A 19,975-nucleotide genomic window follows, 5' to 3' on the forward strand; every position below is an offset into this window, starting at 1 on the left:
TTGGACAGATTTAGGACTTCGGCAAAGTTTTAGCCCTAAACATCAGCAACAGGCAACATTTGTCAACACATTTTAGTTGAAGAGTTAAAGTTGATGGATCATCTGCCGGTCCATGGAATGGGAGTGTGCAGCTTGCTTTTAACTTCCAGTCATGAGGTGGATCACCGTTAGCTGTTCTGTGGGTGAACAGCAAATGCAAGCTGTGTCTTAAGCTTAGAGCACAGCAAAGGGATGTGTCTGTGGCCTGTGGAGACCAGAGGTGTCAGCAAAGAGAGGACACAGTCTGTGCACTTTTTGGACTAAACATGAAGTCCGATTGCAGCCTACCGACATCATGTACCAGAAAAAGAACTAAATGAAACTCAACTGCAAAATAATCATATCACAACTTTTTAGCACTCTTTCTCTCACGATTCTCCCAAAATTGCGAGTATTGTAAGTTCTCGTTGCGATACGCCTAGCAGCACCGCTTCCTCGGGACGGGAGTGTCCTTGCAGGTCCCTGCGGCACCGTTCGGACACCTCAGTTCCCCGACACCGGCTATTTCTGTCCGCTGAAGGGCCCTCTTAAACACTGAGGCGACGATACTCGCTCAGTCACACCTTCCTGACCGCTTCGCACGCATCACCCGCCTGCCTGCTCCTTCCCGCCGCCTCGTCCGCCACCGCCGCCTCAGGAATCGCCTCAGGAGTCACCTCAGGGCCGCGCCCCGCCCCTCCGCCCGCCCGAGCCGCCGGATGACGTCAGCAGCGCGAGCCGCGCTCCCCATGGGGTTGGTTGCCGCGCCCGCTCGACCCCGCCCCTCTCCCCGCATGCGCGGCGCGGCCTGTGGTCGGCGTGACATCGGGCGGGGCCGCTGCCCCTCGCGCCGCGGAAGGAGGGTGGGGAGGCGGTGCGGCCAGTCCGCAGCGCCCGGCCGGGCGGGGAGCGAGTGCGGCGGCGGCCCCGGCGGCGAGCCGGGCGCGGGCGGTCCTCGGCAGCGGGAGCCTCGGGGAGGCGCCGAGCCGCCGCGGGGATGAAGGACCGGCTGGCTGACCTGGCAGAGGTGGGGGCGAGGGCGAGGGGCAGAGCGGGGAGGCGCGCGGCGCGGCGGGCTGAGGCGAGGAGCGGGCCGGGGGCCGCTGTGGCCGGCTGAGGTAACGGTCGGCGCGGGAAGGTCTGTGTGCCGCTGCGCGATCTGCCGGGCCGGCGCCGCGTCCCTGGGGGCCGGGGGGTCTCCGGCTGCCGCCCGCCGCTCTCCGGCTCCCTCCTCGGGGTGGGGGGCGGCTTCCCCCGAGAGCCGGGCCGGCGCCGGGGGACCTGGCAGCGAGATTCAGGCTTCTCCGGTTTCTGTAGCTCGCCTTCCCCCGCTTCCTCCTGACCTCTGGCGCGTTTCAAACGTTAGCGTGTGGAGTGACGGAGAAGCTGGATCATTTGTTTTCGGGCTGCCCGCGGCGCAGTGGTGTAGATTTATCTGCCGGGGAACTGTGTAACCAGCAGTATGTCAGTAAAGCTCTCGCTGGATTTTATTTGCCGCGTGTTTACGAAATGGTAGCTGGCTGTGTTTATACAACCTTTTCCTTTCCCTTATTTGTGCTTTGAAAACAATATCCTAAAAAAGAAGGGAGAGTTGGAGGGAGGTACCATCATGTCTGTGTTCAACAGGATACGGCTTGGTTAAAGTAAAATAATATTGACTTTTTTTCCCTGAAAAGAAATGGAAAGCACAGGAGTTCCTGTGATAGTTCCAGGACTCCACGTACATGTAGAATTTGGCCCGGGTTGAGCTACGTGCAGGTTTGGGACTTGTTCATCTTCAAATTCAGTTCATGTCTTCTGGATCACAATGTTTTGGAAGCTCCGTCTCTAAGTGATGGAATTACCAGTCTCTTTGTCTCTCGCCCCAAAGGGATGAATTGACATCAGAACAGTTTTCACATGATTAGATTACGGTATCTTTACCAGGAAAGATGTCTCGGAATCATGCCAAAGAAACGTGTAACTTCTTTCAGGAATACTTCTTCCCTTTTCTGATTTCTAAACATGTCCAGGTTGTAGGAAAGCATGCCAAATTTCAGTGATGGCGCATACTTCCTAGAAAGAGGAAGCAGCAAACAGCAACCTGAATTTGCTTTTTAATTTATAGTTCTAAACACACAGACTTCATTCTGACTGAGGGGAAGCAGCATGATCTGTTGTATGGGGTTTTTAATTAAAAAAAAACCAAACCAGAACACTACGCCCCCTGCCCCTCCGTGATATTGTTAAAAGTTTTTAAAGCAATTGTACGTAGGAGTTTTTAAGCCAGCTTTAGTATTTGACATCTGAAAACATTACTGTACTGCAGCAAGCTACTTCTTTAACTGAAACATTAGTGCAGCAAGCTACTGCTTGAAACACAATGGTTGGTATTCTTGAAGTGCTTCATATGTTCATTAATGTAATTTTCACTGCCTGTGGAATTAAATAGCTTAGAGACTTAAAATTTAAGTTTTCTTCTAACTAGAACAAAATATTTAAATATCAAATGAAGGTAGAAGTTATTGAAGGTCCAGTCTGTTGTATTTTGTCACTTAGAAGTGTGTAGTTGGCATGAAGTTTTGAAAGTTGCATACTCAGGGGAGATAGCCTTTGTAAAACTTGTTTTCCACAGGGAACTCGTGGAAGTAGCAACTTCTATCTTCCATCTTTATCTGAAACATTAAAAAAGATCATGATTTTGTGGAGTGATTTTACTTTGCCTGCTATAAATGCTTTGAACAGTGATCCTTAATCACACATAGGTAAGATTGCTTTGAAAAGGAATAAATAATGTATTAACATTTATTTGCCTATTTTCCAGACTGTTTCAGTTTGATTAGTGTAGTTCCATTGTATTTTATTTGTCTAAATCATTAAGTGAAGGGTAGAGCATATACGTTGTAGTTTTTAAACAGGCCCGGGCCTGCAGAGTCTTCAGGAATAACTATGCCTTGCCCATTTCCGTTAATATAAGAATGTCGTTGTGTATTACTTTGGTTGTACCTTACATGTAAGTTTCATCCACCCCATTTCCCACAAAGGCCCAATGTGGTGCACAAGTAATTTAAGAAATCCTAGTACTCTAGTCTACACTGACCCATTTTAATTAAATACCGTATTCCCTTTAGCAGAAATGTGAATTAGTAAGTTTACATGTCCTCAATTGTGTGTTCCTGGATTCTGTTTGACAGCAAGCAAACTACTTTGTCATTAGAAGTTGTAACGTTTTCATAGATTTCTCTTTATAAAGAAGAGGGAGAAATGTTACTTATCAATGTTTGTGGTCTAGTAACATAAAATTATCATAACTTTTTGATACTTTTGCTAATACACTGTATTTAGGCAGTTAAACAGTGCTGAAATAATTGCTGGAGAAAGAAGTTGTTGAAGACGTGCAGATTATATAGCCTTCAGATATTGTTGCACAAGCAGATGATGATGCACAATCAGATAATGACTGTGTAAAACGTTCTCCCAGCCTTCAATGATTTGCTGTTCATGGATACAAGTCCCTCTTAAAATGACTTAAAAGGGCTGCAGGATCTGTGTTCAGAAATTCAGTTCAGCACATTCAGCCAGTGTCAGATATTAAAAACAGATGTCATTTTAAATGTCTGTTAATAAAACTCATTCCAACTTTTTTTCTTATTGTTGCTAAATCATTTAAGAAGAGGTAAGATTCTCTGATTAAGTGGATGTTTTAGATGTGAGGTTTGGGGAGCATTGTTCATATGGCTCAAAAATTACCATCTTGTTACATGCTGAAATGGTTGCAGAGCTATCTGTTGAAATCCATGTTTCTTGCTTGATCGGTGAATTGTTTTAAATACATGCTTTTTATATTTCTTTACTCTTGAGTGTTATGGAGGATATCTTAGACATAACATTTGAAAAATATGTTTCTATTTGATTGTAGCTTTTTTTTAAACAAGGAACTGTATCTTGAACAGAAATTCCTTGTTTTCTTTGTAAACTGTTGCTTGGGCATTCACTTAGTACTCCCAGAACTGTTTAGGAATGGATGAAGAACCACAAAATCACAAAAGTTAGAACTGGTAGAACTGAGTGGCATGGGAAAAATGCGAAAGGAACCTTTTCAGAAGGAGGAAAACATTACTGAGTCCTTTTTGGGTTTTGTTTCTTTTTTTTTTTTTTTTTTTTTGCTGAGCTGATCTCTTACATAGTCTTAGTTCAAACATGGACTTTTTTGAAGATGAGCTATATGTTTTCCATGTCATGACAGCGTAATTTCTTGTAGATGGTTACCATAGGATGTTTTTCTGGTTGTACAATAATGCTGCTAAATGCATGTTAATGATTGACCTGCCAAAGCTGACTGGCAGATCTCCTTGGCCCTCTGGAAGGCCCTCCTTGGCTACTCTGATGTAAAAGAATTTCTTGAAACATTGATGCTGTAAGGAGCAACAATAACGCTCTGTCTCCCGCTTTGTAAGTCTGATTCATTGAGATAACGGTGGCAGTTGTTATCCTTGTAGCCTGTCAAAGGAATACAGCTGATTTGGACTGAAAAATAACTAACCTTGACAGAGTGTTAAGGGCAAGTAATAGTCATGGGTTTGGGTCAAAAGCTGTTTTCAGTTTCAAAGTTCAATAATTAATTTGGTAGGATAGCTCAAGCTAGATTTATTTCTGCCATTCTGTAAGACATGGGAAATGTCAGAAGTTTCATAAACCATCATGATAGCTCCTACTTGGAGCTGAGAAATTATATTGTCTGAATATCTGGATTCTGTCATATAAACCAGCTTCGGAGGGAACTTGATTCTACAAATGTTTGTGGAGTTGTATGGCCCAGACAGTCCCAAGGTCAAGGTATGAGCTGCAAACAGACTTTATTAGACTGCGCCTGGCGTTGACGTGAAACTTTTTATCATTTTATTGTGATACTGCATATAATGGGGAGGTAGGGTCTAAGAAAAACTATGTTTCTGCTAAACTTGATGGTAAATGTGTGTTCTTGGTTGAATTGTATACTTGTCAAAAGAATGTGCATCACTTAAGTTGAAAGAGTTAGCAAATAACCTGTGTTTTAGGTAAGTGATGATATAAGAACATAGAGAATAGAGGTTGACAAGTCATCAGGTGTCTCAAGTGCTGGTGTTCAAAGCAGGCTGTCCGTAAATCCTTCAACAAATTGTAGATAGCAAATTGATCTGTCAGTGCTGTTGTTGCAACCGAATGTGAAAGTGAAAAGAATGTGGAACTGACTGCAGGGTGGGTAATCATGGTTGCTTCCTGCCAGTCTGGCACCAACAAACACGACTTCTGAGTACGAGTTTTGTCTCGTTCACTTGTTTAAGATTCACTCAGGTGTTTAATGTTTTACTGAGATCTTCTGACCAAACTAAAAGCTGACACGCTGAATCTCTTAGCTGATACTATTTTCATTATTTTTAGTTCAATTAACTAAACACAGGATATGGTTATAAATAATTAGAAAGATTATTCTTTACTCAGTAAATGTAAGGAGAAGGTGTTCTGTACATAGGTAATGAAATTAAATACCTTTAAAGTGTAGCTCATTCTTAAATATTAACTTATAATTGGTAGCTTTGTGGCACTGCAGTCTCTGGTATGGGTAAAAGTCGGGTAACTTCATTTGGGCACAGACTTCCTTGCTTATTTGTGTTAAGCGAGACTGGTGATTGATTACAATCCCTATGGACAGGTTCTTTAGCATTGAGTTCTAGATATCATCGTTCCGAAATGAGTAACTACAAAAAGTGTTTAATGACACACAGCATTATGAGTGGTTGGAGGGTGGTCCAGGAGAGCAATAACATCTAAATTCCTTTATTTCAGTTGAGGTGTTATGGTTCCCCTGAGCATTAAACACATATGATGCAATACAAAAATATTGTCACAGGGCTCCCTGAATTTGCAGGATAGGAACTGTCGCAAAGTATAAATAATCCCTTTCCTTGAAGGTTTGGGGTATTATTGGCAGATTTTGCTGCATAGATCATCATTGTGTATAAACTTCTCTATTAGATAATAGCAGGGTTTGAAATTGGATTAATTTGCAGAATTGTCATGCAAATAATACATATCTCACCTAATTTAACAAAACCAGAAACAAAGGGCTTGATGGGCATTCGGCTTAAGGTTTAGGAGCACAAAGTGGGTGTTAGCAGGTAAAAGGCAGAGGGGCTTGTAAGAGAAACAGAGGTTTGAATGTGAAAATCCCTTAATGTTACCTATCTTGTAGATAACCCATTGACTTTATGGTAGAATAATATTTTGTTGTAATTCTGATTCAGTGCAGTTCAGTCAGTGCTCTGTAGAGGGAACCAGACAACATAGCAGCTGGAAGGCTTTGCCTTTATATGATGCATGTTAATTCTCTCTTCCTTTGAGCAAATTTGAATCTCAGTTACAGTCAAGATCCATATACTCTGCTGGACTGGCTCAAGGGTTGGGGAAGTGTGACTCGAAGAACGTATCGCGTTGTGTGCCCTGGAGACCTCAGAGAGCCTGTCAGCTTGAGCTTTGGCCCCCTTGGCTGCTATTTGAAGGGTTTATCAATTATGTAATGCATGTGTAGTTTAGAGTAGCATAATTATGTCTCAGTTGTTGTGGAATGGCAGCCATGAAAACACTCCAGGACAAAACTAGTAATCAGATGTTGATAGCTTTTTGTTCTAGCTTTCGTTAGATGTTTACCTTATTACGTGACAAGTCATTCATCAGCACCCCTCGTATTATTTCTCTGAGAAGGTCTACTGTCTCAGTAAACCAAGTGTTATTTTCAATTCATGTGGGACTCACGGTGGAAATATCTTTATGCTCTGAGAGCACATTTATATGCAAAATTGTATTTTAATAATTTTTGACAGGTAATGAAAACTGACCGCTTACAGTCTGGTTCTGTCCTGAAGTTGTTTACAGAGGAGTACATGGGTCGACATTCACAACTTCGTGGTAATTAGGTGACTTTCTTTGACCTCTCTGCTTATTGTTTTTTAGGTTACAGTCCTCAGAAGAGGGAAAACTTACTTTTTTTGACTTTGCAGACTGTTGACAAAAATGTGTATGCAGTAGTAACGTGGAAGAAGTCATAGTTGTTTCAGAACAGTGTCTAGAGTTTTACTTCATACAGTTGTTTTGTTGTCTTTTACAGTGTAAAGGAAATGAAGATGGGGAGACAGTTATTGTTGAAAAAGACCATTTTATGGATGACTTTTTCCAACAGGTAAAGCTGTAGTTTTCAGCTCACATTAAAGACTTACAGTTTTCCCTCCTTGCCTGTTGAAGTCTGTAATTAGGTTTAACAATTCATCTACACACCACCACCCCCCAATATGCTTTGCAATGATATGCAAAATCAAATGTTGGTAACACTTTTGCTTGTTTATTTCAGGATATTTTCTGTCTTTACTGCATATAAGTGTTTTTAACTGCCTGTCGACAGGGAACTTGCATATAGAACTTTAAAATCTTTTTCATTAAGAATAGTAGCACTTAAGTTTTTGGCTATACAGAACATATTTGCTATTAAGAATACCATTTTTTCTTAAAAGAAAAAAGTGCAAGCTATCTAAATGTCAACACTTCTGCTGAGATTTCTGTCAGATACTTACAAATGTTGCAATGAAATACTTTATGATTTTTATTACCAGAGATTTTTAAAAATAAATCTTTGCCTCTAGTTATTCTGATATTCTCATTGCCATATTTCTCCTCCTCTAGGTTGAGGAACTTAGAAATAATATAGCAAAAATAGCACAAAATGTGGAAGAAGTGAAGAAGCAGCATAGCATTATCTTGTCAGCACCAAATCCTGAAGGAAGTGAGTATCACTTTTTTAGATTTCGGATGTGTGTGGCTAGATATTCTGAAATAATTTTTGTTTGGTTAAGCTATGTATAGGAATAGAATTTCAGGTGTTCAGATGCAGTGTAACACAATTTATTTAAATATTTCCATATTTACTATGGAATTAATATTTTCACTTGCCTATTGTGCCTTTTTTGTCTCATTTGAATAAATACTTTTTCAGAATACTTGTTGCATCATCCAAACCTTTGCTAGCCCAAAACTTAGTTTAATATGGTATCTTGATTGTGTTTTCAGAAATTTAGGGGCTACTTGCATTTCTTTTAATTAGTGAAAATGTTGAAGTTGTCATCTGAAGCACTTACGGGAGAGCCATCATCTTCTCTTTTAGTCTTCAGTGAGAGATCCTGTCTAACACTTGCGCTACAGCCAGTTACTTTGGGGGCAGGAAGAGTTCTGTGCTGGAGTCCTATTTTTAGACACTGTAACCCCAAAGCTGAAAGTGAAGATGCACTTTCTGAATAGAGAACTCAAAAGTTTAGGGAACTTACTCAGAAATATGGAACCTGCTCCGTTCTCAACACTTCTTAATTCAAGGCATGCTTGTGTTTGTGGGCAGGGTTTAAAGAAAAGGGAAGAAAAGATGCTGAGATTTTTTGTGCAATGTTGCAATGCTAGCTTAACGTTATCTTCCTGTTGATGAAAACTGAACTTTGGATGCTAGTTTTTCTTTTCCACTTGTTTTCTTTGTTTATGGATGGATATATGTTTGTATTGTTACAAAAGATTTTGCAGACTACTTTTTGTCTTAACAATCGTATAGAGTCAATGAATCTCAGGTTTAATAAGGATTCATCCTCAGCTCATTTATCAACTTGTGTTTGTGCTAAAAATTGTTCTCATGAATGCATCTGAACTGTGCAGGAACATGGCATTGCTTGTAAGTAATGTACACTCTTGTGAACCTAGTGTCTTCACTGAACCCATTAACAGAGATCTAGCTGAGTTCTTCGTGAATTCTCTGTATAGTATTCTCCAGAAAATATAGGTAGCACATAGTAGTTATGCTAATAAGGATAAAGCAATGAGTCTGTTATAAACAACAGAACTAATGAAATGTGAGATAAATTTGTATTTTTGATAGGCTTCAGTGACCTTTCATTTAGACCACCAAATGAATATTACCCTGAAAGTGTTATGTTGAGAAAAAACGTGGAATATTTTATGACCTGGTTTAGTTGGTGATTTGTCCATACCATTTCCTGAGTGTCAGGGCCTGTCATAAGAAGCAGAAATCTGATAGTATGCTGTTACAAAAAACATATTTAAAATACTTAAAGAGTATAACGAATAACTTCTCTGAAGAAGTACTGAACAGATTTCTTTTGTGCTGAATACAATTATGAGATTGCAAGGTAGGGTTGTAGGTGGTTGCTGGCTTACTGTTATCAATCATTAACGGTTCTAAAAAAAAATATTTTTCTTTTTTAAAGGAACAAAGGAAGATCTTGAAGAATTAAATGAGGAAATAAAGAAAATTGCTAATAAAATCCGAGCCAGATTAAAGGGTAAGTTGTGAGGAGAAATAAAACTACTGTCACTTGTAATGCTTCAGGATGGTAGCAGTGTTTCAAACTTAATGCACTGCTGCTGAACATCTAAACTTTAAAAGTTCCATTGTGTGTGCATAAATTGTATTGTACAGCTCTTTAAAATAAAAAAAGAGAGAGAGAACCACCTCCCTGCCAACTAATTACAGCCCATGTCATTAACAGTATCATTCTCTATTCCTCCTTGGCAAGCTTCACCACTCATAAATACCAGGTCTCAGCACAGCCTAGTTTGTGGAACAGGACAAAGAGCTTGCTTGCTTTCAGAAATAACCTAGAAAATGAAGATGCAAGTAATTCCTCTGTGTAGAAATGTGTTCTGCAACTGAGTTGTTTTGATCATCATGTTTGGGAAAAGGATGAACTTTGACTGCAAAAAGACAGTCTCTGTGGCGTAAATATCTACGTAGGGAATTGCTCTAGAGCACCTGTTGTATTTTAAATTCAGACAAGCTAATTTTGCTGTGGCTTTCCCCTGTGAGTGAGTCTTCATTGTTTAGCATAGGTTTAGAAATATATTGAGTGTTTTAAAGTTAATAAGTTGCAATTACTATGTGTTTTTGTCCCCCTGTAAACACTAGGGTATGGTGTTTATTGTATAAACTGTACGGGTAGCCCATTTTATGAAACCTTTTGAATTTTTTCCAGAGTAATAGGAAGTAGTGTGACTCTTAAGAGTATTGAAGTAGTTACTGTGTTTTAAGATCTGTACCAATTATCAAAATTGTTTTACATCTATATTGCTGCCACCCCCCTCCTCCCCTTGAAATGTTAAACATGTCTATGGGTATCTTGTACATGAATAATGATTAATAGCTTTTACAAAGTAACTGAACTACACTATTAAATAATTATACTGAATATTGACTCATAATGTTCTTGTATTGTTCTTAGCTATTGAACAAAGTTTTGATCAGGGCGAAAATGCTAATCGGACATCAGTGGACCTCAGGATAAGAAAAACACAGGTATGATCACTTAAAAAATTCAAACAAGATAAAAGGATTCTGGTAAATCAGAGAATTAGTTTCAGTTTTCTGAAACAGTTTCAGAACTTCACGTTCTGTTTTGTTGGAATGTAAATACCACTTTCAGTTGTTGTGCAGTAGTATTTGCTGTATAAAAAAAAATAAATGTTTTTGTTCCCCATTTTTAAATCCTCAAAAAACCAGCACTCTGTATTAGCTCACAAGTTTGTGGAGGTGATGACGGAATACAACGAGACCCAAACTCTTTTTCGAGAACGCAGCAAAGGTCGGATACAGAGACAATTAGAGATAAGTAAGTGACCTGAATACACTTTCTTTAAAGAGATGAATTGTATTGTTAGTACTTCCCTTCTTTCTTATTACTTAAAGATGGTACAAAGTGTCATACATCTTGAAGCATGTGAGGGAAAAGAAACAGCTTTATTGTATGGCATAAACTTGTTGATACAACTCTTCAGAACGCCTGTAAAGAAAATAGAGAAAACTCACTAAATTATTTATTTTGTGTTGAAAATGATTAAAGAAAATATCTTTTTCCTTTGTTTCATGTATTTCCAGTGTTGGAACTTCAAACAAAACATTAAGAAAAGCTGCTTTCTGATGATAGCAAGTGTTAGTAAAAGCCATTCCAAAATTAACATGCTAAACAGGACAGCATTTCTTTTTATGCTATGCAGTTTTTGCCGATAAGAACATTGGTTAAATTCAGCTGACATAAAGTCAGTGCTGCTGTTAGATGCATAATCATTTGTTGTCTGACTTACATTTGACTTATTTCATCATTAATTATTATGAGGAGTATTCGGAAAGGTACCTGACTCTACTCTGAACTACAGCATCTACTTCAGAAGATGACAAAAAATCCATGACATCGTGTACCTCAGATTAGCCTTTTCGAATATCTCCTGTAAAAGCAAATACGTATATTGCTGAAATAAGAAATGCAAACAGAAAGGTTGGCAGACTGCAAGAAGACTTTACTTTTCACGTGCTTCTCTAATTTGTCATTAGCCTCTTGTGCTAATAGTTCAATTCGGCATTTCAGTGAAGTTTATTGGGCAAGTTAAATTATTCTATACCCGTACGTTTGAGGGGAGGGACCCTAATGTCTCAGGTTCTTTTAAGTTCATGTTGTTACGACCCAATTAGAGCCTTCAGCTTTTCCTCAGCACTAAAAATTTTAAAGCGGGTTTTGCAGCATTTTTCGGTATTAACGTCAGAAAGTAACAGTCAAGCTGTAACTTTCGTCTTATAGGACAGAATTGTATAAGTTATCACAGATATTCAACTTATTTTACGTGGGAAGAACAGGGATTTGATATGTAATTTTTAAAACTGTACAATACAAACCACTTGAATGTGTTGTGTAACTCATAAGATTTGCATTTGTCATATCAGCGTGATCAATAGGATTCAGTTTGCATAAACATGCAATAATAAACTACACAAATTATTAGTTCTATTATAAAAAGTAGAAGTGAAGGTACTCTGTGGGTAATCATCTTCTCTATGTGGAATATGGGTGTAATACTGTGTTGGTAAAATCAAATTTATGTAAAGATTTTATTGCCCGCACAGTGGTGGGGACTGAGTAAATTAGGTGCCAGTGTGACCTGACTGAATAGGTAAATACTGGATGTTATGTGAATGCTTTCTATCTCAAGTTCTTTCCTCTGAAGAGCACTCCACTTAACAAGGTTCATAAGTACATTGTAAATATTCTGATCAAACTCTTCAATTTGACCAGAAGAATAACACCACCAACCAGGAATTCTTTGTCATAGCTTTGAATCTACATTTGTTTTCTGACTATTAATTGATATTTTCTGGTTTTTCATATGCAAAATGGCACTTGGTGATGGCTAAACATTGTATTGTTTTATCCTGAAAAATGCTCAATACAAGAATTTGCTTTTAATTGTCATCCTTCAGGTATGGTAAAATGTTATGTTCAATACCAAATATGTGAGGTTGTGTGAAATACTGTTGTTTTTATCCTAGCTGGGAAGACCACCACTGATGAGGAACTGGAAGAAATGTTGGAGAGTGGTAATCCTGCAATTTTCACTTCTGATGTATGTAATACCAGGTTCAGATGTGTCTCTTCTATTCTGCTTCTGCTATTTAGAAGGGTGTCAGCACACACTTATTTATGTCCTTATCTTTTTGTTGTTGTTGTTCTCCCGAAGATTATATCAGATTCTCAAATAACTAGACAAGCTCTGAATGAAATTGAGTCACGTCACAAGGATATTATGAAACTGGAATCTAGCATACGGGAACTACATGAAATGTTTATGGACATGGCAATGTTTGTTGAAACACAGGTAAATTAACCAATTCAAACACATCTATGCAAGTCGGATTTTTTTTTTCTTCCAGTCTTCCTCTTTGATATATGCAGAAACAGTTGCTCATATTCAGATAATACAGACTTAAGGTGTTTTTTGACTGTGGTTAGAATATATGAAAGTTAATCACTAAAGGTTTTTTGTTTTATTTTAGACAAATGTATAATCTAGATATACTCACTCAGCTATGGATAACAAAGCATAGACTTTTCAGTTGGTATGCTTAATATTTTGTTCAACACGCTTACATCGCAATATGCTTGAACGTGTTGTGCATGTTTTAAGAACAACTCTCTCCTGGAATGTTGGATAATATCTTGGGAATTTAGGATTCTCACAGACATAGTAAAAGACTACTGTGGTGGAATAAAATGTGCGTTAGCAAGGATGTATGCACCTTGCACATAACACAAAGGTATGATTGCTGTTATAACTAACATAAATATAAAGGGATTGACAAGTCATTCAAGTTGTCTCTTGTGTTCATAACCCTCGTCTTGACAGGTACATAAATTCATTCTATTTGTAGTGTCTGCGTACCAATTACCTAACAAAAATATTTTTAACTTCTGTTCTTAAAATTTTTTGATTTATGCAGGAAAGTGAAAGGAATAGTGTTCAGGAGAGAAACTTTCCTGAAAAGGACTATTTTTTTAAATTGGGTTTTGTTCTAGAAGTCCTGTGTTGCTTTGATATTAAATACATAGCCAAGACAAATTGGTAGCAGTTTTCTTTTGAATTAGAAATGAATGAAAGTTACTTGTGCATCATTCTTTAATGCTTTGCTGTTTACTGCTGCTGATTATTTCTTCTGATGGACAGAAACACAGGTAATAGACTTATTGCAATTTTTCACCAATCCTCCATTTCATTACCAAAAGTCATTCATCATAAGTAATTAGATTTTTTTTTGTGTGTATTGACATTCTAAACCCTCAAGTTCCCTGAGGAACTTTTGATGTTGCTATTATATGTGTGTGAGTTCTTAGATAACTGTTGAACCTTGTGTCAAAATAGTCAATATCCTTTCCCACTTCAAGGCATGTCAGAGATTTCTGACCTCTTTAGTACATCAGTTTTAGTTTTGGCTGTTAAGACATACCTCCCATTCAAAGGTGTGTTTTTAAGTGTTCAGTATTTGTTCCTGCAAAAGGGAGAAATATGCCTGCCCTGCCCATGAATGTTCATTGTTTGATTAGAAATTTGAGGCATTGCTTCTCATTCCCATTTTGCTTTACACGTCAACATAGAAAAAATGTCAGCCACTAATCGGTACATTATTCACTTCTTTAAAATAATCCTTGATGTTCTATAGCCTTTCTTCTCTTAGGCTCATTAAACAAGGATCCATGATAAAATTTTTTTCTTCAAAATTTCATTTTAAGGGTGAAATGGTCAACAACATAGAAAAGAACGTGATGAATGCATCAGACTACGTGGAACATGCAAAAGAAGACACAAAAAAGGCAGTTAAATATCAAAGTAAAGCACGAAGGGTATGCTATCTTTTTGTAATTGTGCTAGTCAGTATATTAACTTAGCACATTATGAAGTGACCTTCGATTTTAGTTGATTTTTGATGTTGTATTCAGTCCTTCAAGGTAGAATTAATATATGCATTTTAGTTTTTGTAGTTGTGATAGTTAAAATTAGATTTGGAAATGTTGTTAAAAATTAGTGTGTGACAGAGGAAGATTTACGAAAGGATTTTACAAACAAGCAAGCAAAACCCCACAACCCATAATCCGGAAGAAATCAGAACATTTACAATGTGAGTTAATTTGCTATAGTTAATATTAAAAATTTATATTACCAATAGAGAGCAGAAACTTCTTTTACTACAAAAACGGATAGGCAATTCACGCACAGCGAAGGCCATGTTCACAATTTTCCATTTAAAAAGCTGTCGTTAGAGTGTGAAAAGCCCAAAAGAAGAATTAATATCTTATGCTAGCAGATAAATTCACAGGTTTTTTTTTATCATCATGATACCTTAAATTATTTGAACTCTAAATAAGCTTAAAGGTTTTTAGATCTTCGTCACTGGTAAATTTACCTGGATTTGTAGCTATAAAATCACCATGCTAGCAGGAAAAATAAAATTACTGTTTTTGCTGAAGCGGGCTTGCTTTTTTAGAATACCATCTGTAATTATTCTTTTTCCAGATAACTACTTTTGTACTGTTGTAAAAGTATAGATTACATAGGGGAGTCTTCCCTCTGGAAAGTGTATGACGTTAAACTATGACATTCAGTCTTGTGGAGGAATGGAGTTCAAAGTGACGTTCAGGCATTTTCCATTGGTATGGAAGCTCGCTTTGTGTTTCGATATCTTCCCATCAGAAAGCCAAATAATGTATTCTGCAAGCAAACTACTAAATTTATTTTTATATTTTGTATTTTGTAATTGTATGATTGCAGAGTGAACAAAGTGTTCCTCTGACATTATAATTCCCCCTTTTGAGGTGCAATTTTTTGAGGCTTTTTATGGCAAGCTGGATTTGAGGGAGTAATAAATCTTTATATAGATAGACAGATACCTATATATAGATAACACAACTGTTACATTTTTAAAAAATTGCTGAAGTGTCAGAAGAACGTATTTAAGTGGTGGTTTTCTAATCTTTGACAATTATGTAGGTATTAATCACATTAGTTTACCTGTAAACACTGTTTTAAAATGTTTATTCTTATGCATGCAAGAGTATACAGATAAATTTAACTCAATTTGAGAATACTTCAAGCTTTTATAAAAATGAGTGTGGATTTAAAAACTGATTGTTTTAAAAATTGAAAATAAATGCAAGTCTTAATGGGCTTAATATTAAAATAATAATACCTTTTTTTGACAGAAATTGTGGATAATTATCGTTGTTTCATTGGTGTTGATTGCCATAATTGGTCTAATTATTGGTTTGTCTGTTGGTGTTCGGTGATGCTTGGATAATCTCAGCATGCATGACTTCCTGCCAGGGTGGCAGTAAGTAACTAATCAACTAATTTTGCTCCTGTTTTGCTCTGCCAACTTGTATTGTTCTACTGACCCTTAATATGTGTACAGTTAGTGTGGGGGGAGGCTGGAGATGCATCGGTGTATCTTCCCTATCTGCATGCTACAAAAGTGCTACGCATGTGAATATTGAAAGCTGACATCTAGTGGTAAGCTGCTAAATTTACAGAATGCAATCACTATGCAAGCCTCAAACACAGAAGTGAGACCAAAAAAATCTGTTTATTGTCTCACAGTCCTTTGAATTTTTTTTATACTGAAAGTTCACACTGGCAAAGAATCTGCACTAAGATATTGAATACTAGTTACACTTGAACTTTATCTGATGGGGTTTTCTCTGGTTTTAAGTAGAGCTTTCATAAAAGTAGATGTCTGCAACCATGAAGCTGGCTATCGTGCCTTGCAGAACATCCTAAAATTTCTGACTTTGAAGCTGTTTATTAATACTAGACTAAATGAAACAGTGGGAAATAACAATGTATTTGTAAAAGGAAGTCTGCAAAGCTTCCAGCTGAAATTTTAGGACATTGAGAATTCTGGAAGTTTTCAGATTTTTGCTGTACTAACCTACCATTTCTTGTTAAGATGATACCTAGCCATGCTAAGTAGAAAATAGCAGTTAACCCTTCTGAGTCCAACAGAAACTCAACTTTTTACATGTAGTATCTTCAAACTGTATGTGAAGTGCTATGAGTGGGATGTCATTCCAGACAGCTAATCAAGAACTCAGTTTTTTGTACTAACACTCTTTTAATATTGAAGGTTTTAATTTTGATGTTACAGTTTCTTATCAGCTTTGGCTTATGGGCAGATAACAGCATTTACTGTATCATTGCTTATAGTCAGAAATACCAGACTTAATGTCAGATTTTGATGCATTTACATAGAACCCATCTCTCTTCCCCCCCCCCCCAGCAACTCTTCTGAACTATTATCTACACAGCATTTTACTGAGTTGCACTGTGTGCAGTTGTAAAGGTTTGAGCAGGCTACAAATATTTATCCAAGGAGGGTGGCAGTAAGCAATGTTACTCTACTTAGACTTGACCTTGATAAGTAAATGTTCACTGTTGCGTCTCTTTCTATATATAGTGATATTTACAGAAGTTGGGTATGAGTAATAACAATTATTCTGTGAAGCAAAATACAGAAATGTTACACAGATAGCTCTATCTTGTAACTATTGTTACATGTATGTTAGAAAAGAAAGACTAACAATAAGAGATCATAGCAATAAGTATTCTTTAGAAAGAAAACCCAAACGCTTAGATTAGGTATCAGTATTATTAGTTCTCTGTGGCTATGCATGTATTTGAACAGTTCTGTATCTGACAAGGTATTTCAATCTCAACTTTTCTCTCTTTTTTTTTGCAGAAATTGATGTTCATAATTATATGTGTAACTGTATTGCTTCTGATACTTGGGATTATCCTAGCAACAACACTATCATAGTAAGCACATGCAAGAGTTATGAACCTTCAGAAACTCAAAAATACATCTTCAGTAAAACCAAATCTTTTTTAATAAATGATGCCTTACACTGTTCCGTGATGATGACCTATCACTAATGGTTAAAATGAAAACAAAATCACTCTTAATGTTTACTTATAAATAAAGATCAGAATGTATTAGGGTATGCATGGATTTTCATCATAAACTATACATTTGTAAGACTGAAACTTGCTCTTAATTGTTATGAACTAAAGTAATTTAGGATTTTTTTAATATCTCAGTGTTACGAACAGTTTAAATAGGGAGTTGAGAGAGTTTTGACTGTTTGGCATTTTTTGCAATTGCTAATATAATTCTAATCATGAATTTTAGTACCTTACCAGTGCTGCTTTTGTTAGCACTCTTGTGAACATTTTTATGAGATGTAGCCTTGTCTTCAAGTGTATTGATTATTTAGTCACCTTAACCTATCTAAGCTTTATACTTAAAAGTTCTTTCTCCAACAAGTGCTAAAATATTTTATCCTGAAAAGACTACTTATTTAACTGACTGCCTATTGCATTACACTTGAGAAGGGGGGAAAAAAAAAGCCTTTTTACACTTTCCAGGTTTCTAGATTTTTTTTTCTTTCAACGTGACTAAGGTTAATTGCTTTAAAGATTTCCTTGCCTTTATAATGAGTAAGTTAGTTGCAGCATTTCTGGTAGAAGAATGCGGTAATAAAGCACACCAAATTTGAACTTGAGCAGATCATTTTACAAATAATCCTTGAGCAAAGGAAATTGAAGGATCAGTTTAACCTTATTGTTCATATGGATATGACAAAAATCACACATTTTCTTTATAAAGCCAAGTCAAGGTTTTTTATTCGGAAGCTTGCTAATATTGATTTGTGAACATAGCACATAGGGATAAACTCCCTCAGAAAAGTTTGAAACATGATGCAAACTAAGACACTGATTTGTTGTGACATGTCTGTGTTACATAACATACATGAAGTGTTTTAGTGCATATATATCTGTTGTAATGCTAGCTTGCAAGACTTGAAAGCTCGAAAGACTTCAGATGTAACCAAATAACTGCATTTAACGTTACTAGTTATTTTTGTATTTTGTGTGTAAAGTATTTGTAACTTGAATTTTTGACTTCTCTTTGTTTAAGAATATCCATGTAGATATGTAGATATATTTACACTGTAAAAGAATTAGAGGAAAGTATAATGTGTGCCTTTTTAAACACAGTCTAAAACTACACTTGTCAATGTTTTCAAATACTCAACTACAACGTTAACTGCAATAACTCAATCCTAAAAGGTTAGAATCCTTAAACTTCTGTTTTGTTGAAAGTGAGATTGAAGTTGCTCGGTAAACTATAATTCAATCTGACGTAATGAAATTCAGCAAAGTTTACAATTTATAATGTGTGTATGAATATTCCTGCTTTGCTGTCCAAATATACTGTGAACGTACTAGAGCTATTCAGATGTCAAACATGTTTAATAAAAAGAAAAAACATTGCTCTTTTTGCAAGTCAGACATAAAGAAGTCGCTTGAGAAATTTAGGCTTCATTAATGAACAAATTTCTTTACCTCTAAGTCCAGAACACTCACTGATGTTTGTGAGGAAGTTTACATGCAAAGTAAGGAAAAATTGGTTGCCTTAGTACTTGTTCTAGGTAAAATATATCTTTATTCTATAGTTTTCTAGAATTTTATCAGTAAATATTATTTATACAGACACAAATTAAATTTGGGGGAAGAAAATCAGTTCTGCTGTTTAACAGATGATTACCTAAAATGACCCCCCAACATCCTGGCACGTTGAATTTTTTTTATTTATAATGCAATAATTTGCCCATCAAGACCAGAAATTTGAATAGGTCACTCTGTACTTTTTACTTGTTGCTATATAGCTGCCTCAATGAGTTTGTTTTGAAACAAAACTTGTTTTTGACATGAACCTCTTTGTTCTGTTAATATTGGAGGGGAGTAAATCTCTAACCTATGCACTAATAAATTTATCTAAGCAAGTGTCTAGTGCCTGTTTTTATATTCATGATGTTTTTGTGGCCTTTGTGAATATTTCCAGTACGTGTTTGAATAAGGCTGGTGTGTTTTTACAAGGACATATTTCAAACAACCAATACCTAGGTCTTAATACTGTATGTCCTGAAACTTTTTACCAAAAATGTAGAGATGATTGAAGTAGATGCGGAGATAATTGTGATGACATTCATAGGATTTATTAATTTAAACTATGGCCATGGAACTTTGTTTTAATATTAAACTTGATAGACATGGGAATTGTTTATTTTAATAAAGTTATTAATGTATTTTCAAAAATTCCTCATAGAAGCACGTTGCTCACAATGCAGAGTTCAAATAACTTCCTCTTACCTTCCTACCCCAGCACTGGGAATTCTGGAATAGGCGTGGGGTTCTGATGGACAGGTGGTAACTGGAGTCATGGCGCCTGTGCTGGTGCTGAAGCTTCATTCCGATGGCCGCTCCGCCAGCTCTTTGGTGCGCGCCTAGCTCGGCCTGCTCGGAGCCAGCGTGGGCCTTCGTACGGCCAGTGCTCTCGCAAACGCAATACGAGTGTCCGTAGGGTGCTGCAAAGGGCGAACATTGCTTGTGCTCTTCTTGCTGCGTGGGGGCTTTTCTGGTGAAATTTCAAAGAAAGAATGCCCAAGGTTTCATTTGTTTTCGAGTCAGTGCTATCTTTGTACAGAAATAGATTGCCATTATAACTTTTGAACAGTCGAAC

The 19,975-nt window shown here is 37.2% G+C and overlaps 1 protein-coding gene across 4 annotated transcripts; it reads left to right on the forward strand.

The window, feature by feature from the left end:
- The first annotated feature begins 900 nt into the window (after positions 1–900).
- Positions 901–19,495, forward strand: STX2 (syntaxin 2). Of its 4 annotated transcripts, none has more exons than XM_075434642.1 (11): positions 901–1,045; positions 7,142–7,213; positions 7,711–7,810; positions 9,291–9,365; positions 10,302–10,375; positions 10,580–10,688; positions 12,398–12,471; positions 12,586–12,723; positions 14,133–14,243; positions 15,600–15,648; positions 17,132–19,495. In XM_075434642.1, the coding sequence occupies exons 1-11, from the start codon at positions 1,016–1,018 to the stop codon at positions 17,323–17,325; spliced, it is 1,026 nt and encodes a 341-aa protein (XP_075290757.1). In that variant the 5' UTR covers positions 901–1,015; the 3' UTR covers positions 17,326–19,495. The 4 variants fall into 4 exon arrangements, with proteins under 4 accessions (XP_075290757.1, XP_075290754.1, XP_075290755.1 ...); XM_075434639.1 differs by having other exon boundaries at positions 902–1,045; positions 15,600–15,727; positions 17,132–17,300; XM_075434641.1 differs by lacking the exon at positions 901–1,045 and adding an exon at positions 2,693–2,762 and having other exon boundaries at positions 15,600–15,727; positions 17,132–17,300.
- The last annotated feature ends 480 nt before the right edge of the window (positions 19,496–19,975 follow it).

This window comes from Opisthocomus hoazin, chromosome 13 (genome assembly GCF_030867145.1).
Source record: "Opisthocomus hoazin isolate bOpiHoa1 chromosome 13, bOpiHoa1.hap1, whole genome shotgun sequence".
Classification (NCBI taxonomy): Eukaryota; Metazoa; Chordata; class Aves; order Opisthocomiformes; family Opisthocomidae; genus Opisthocomus; species Opisthocomus hoazin.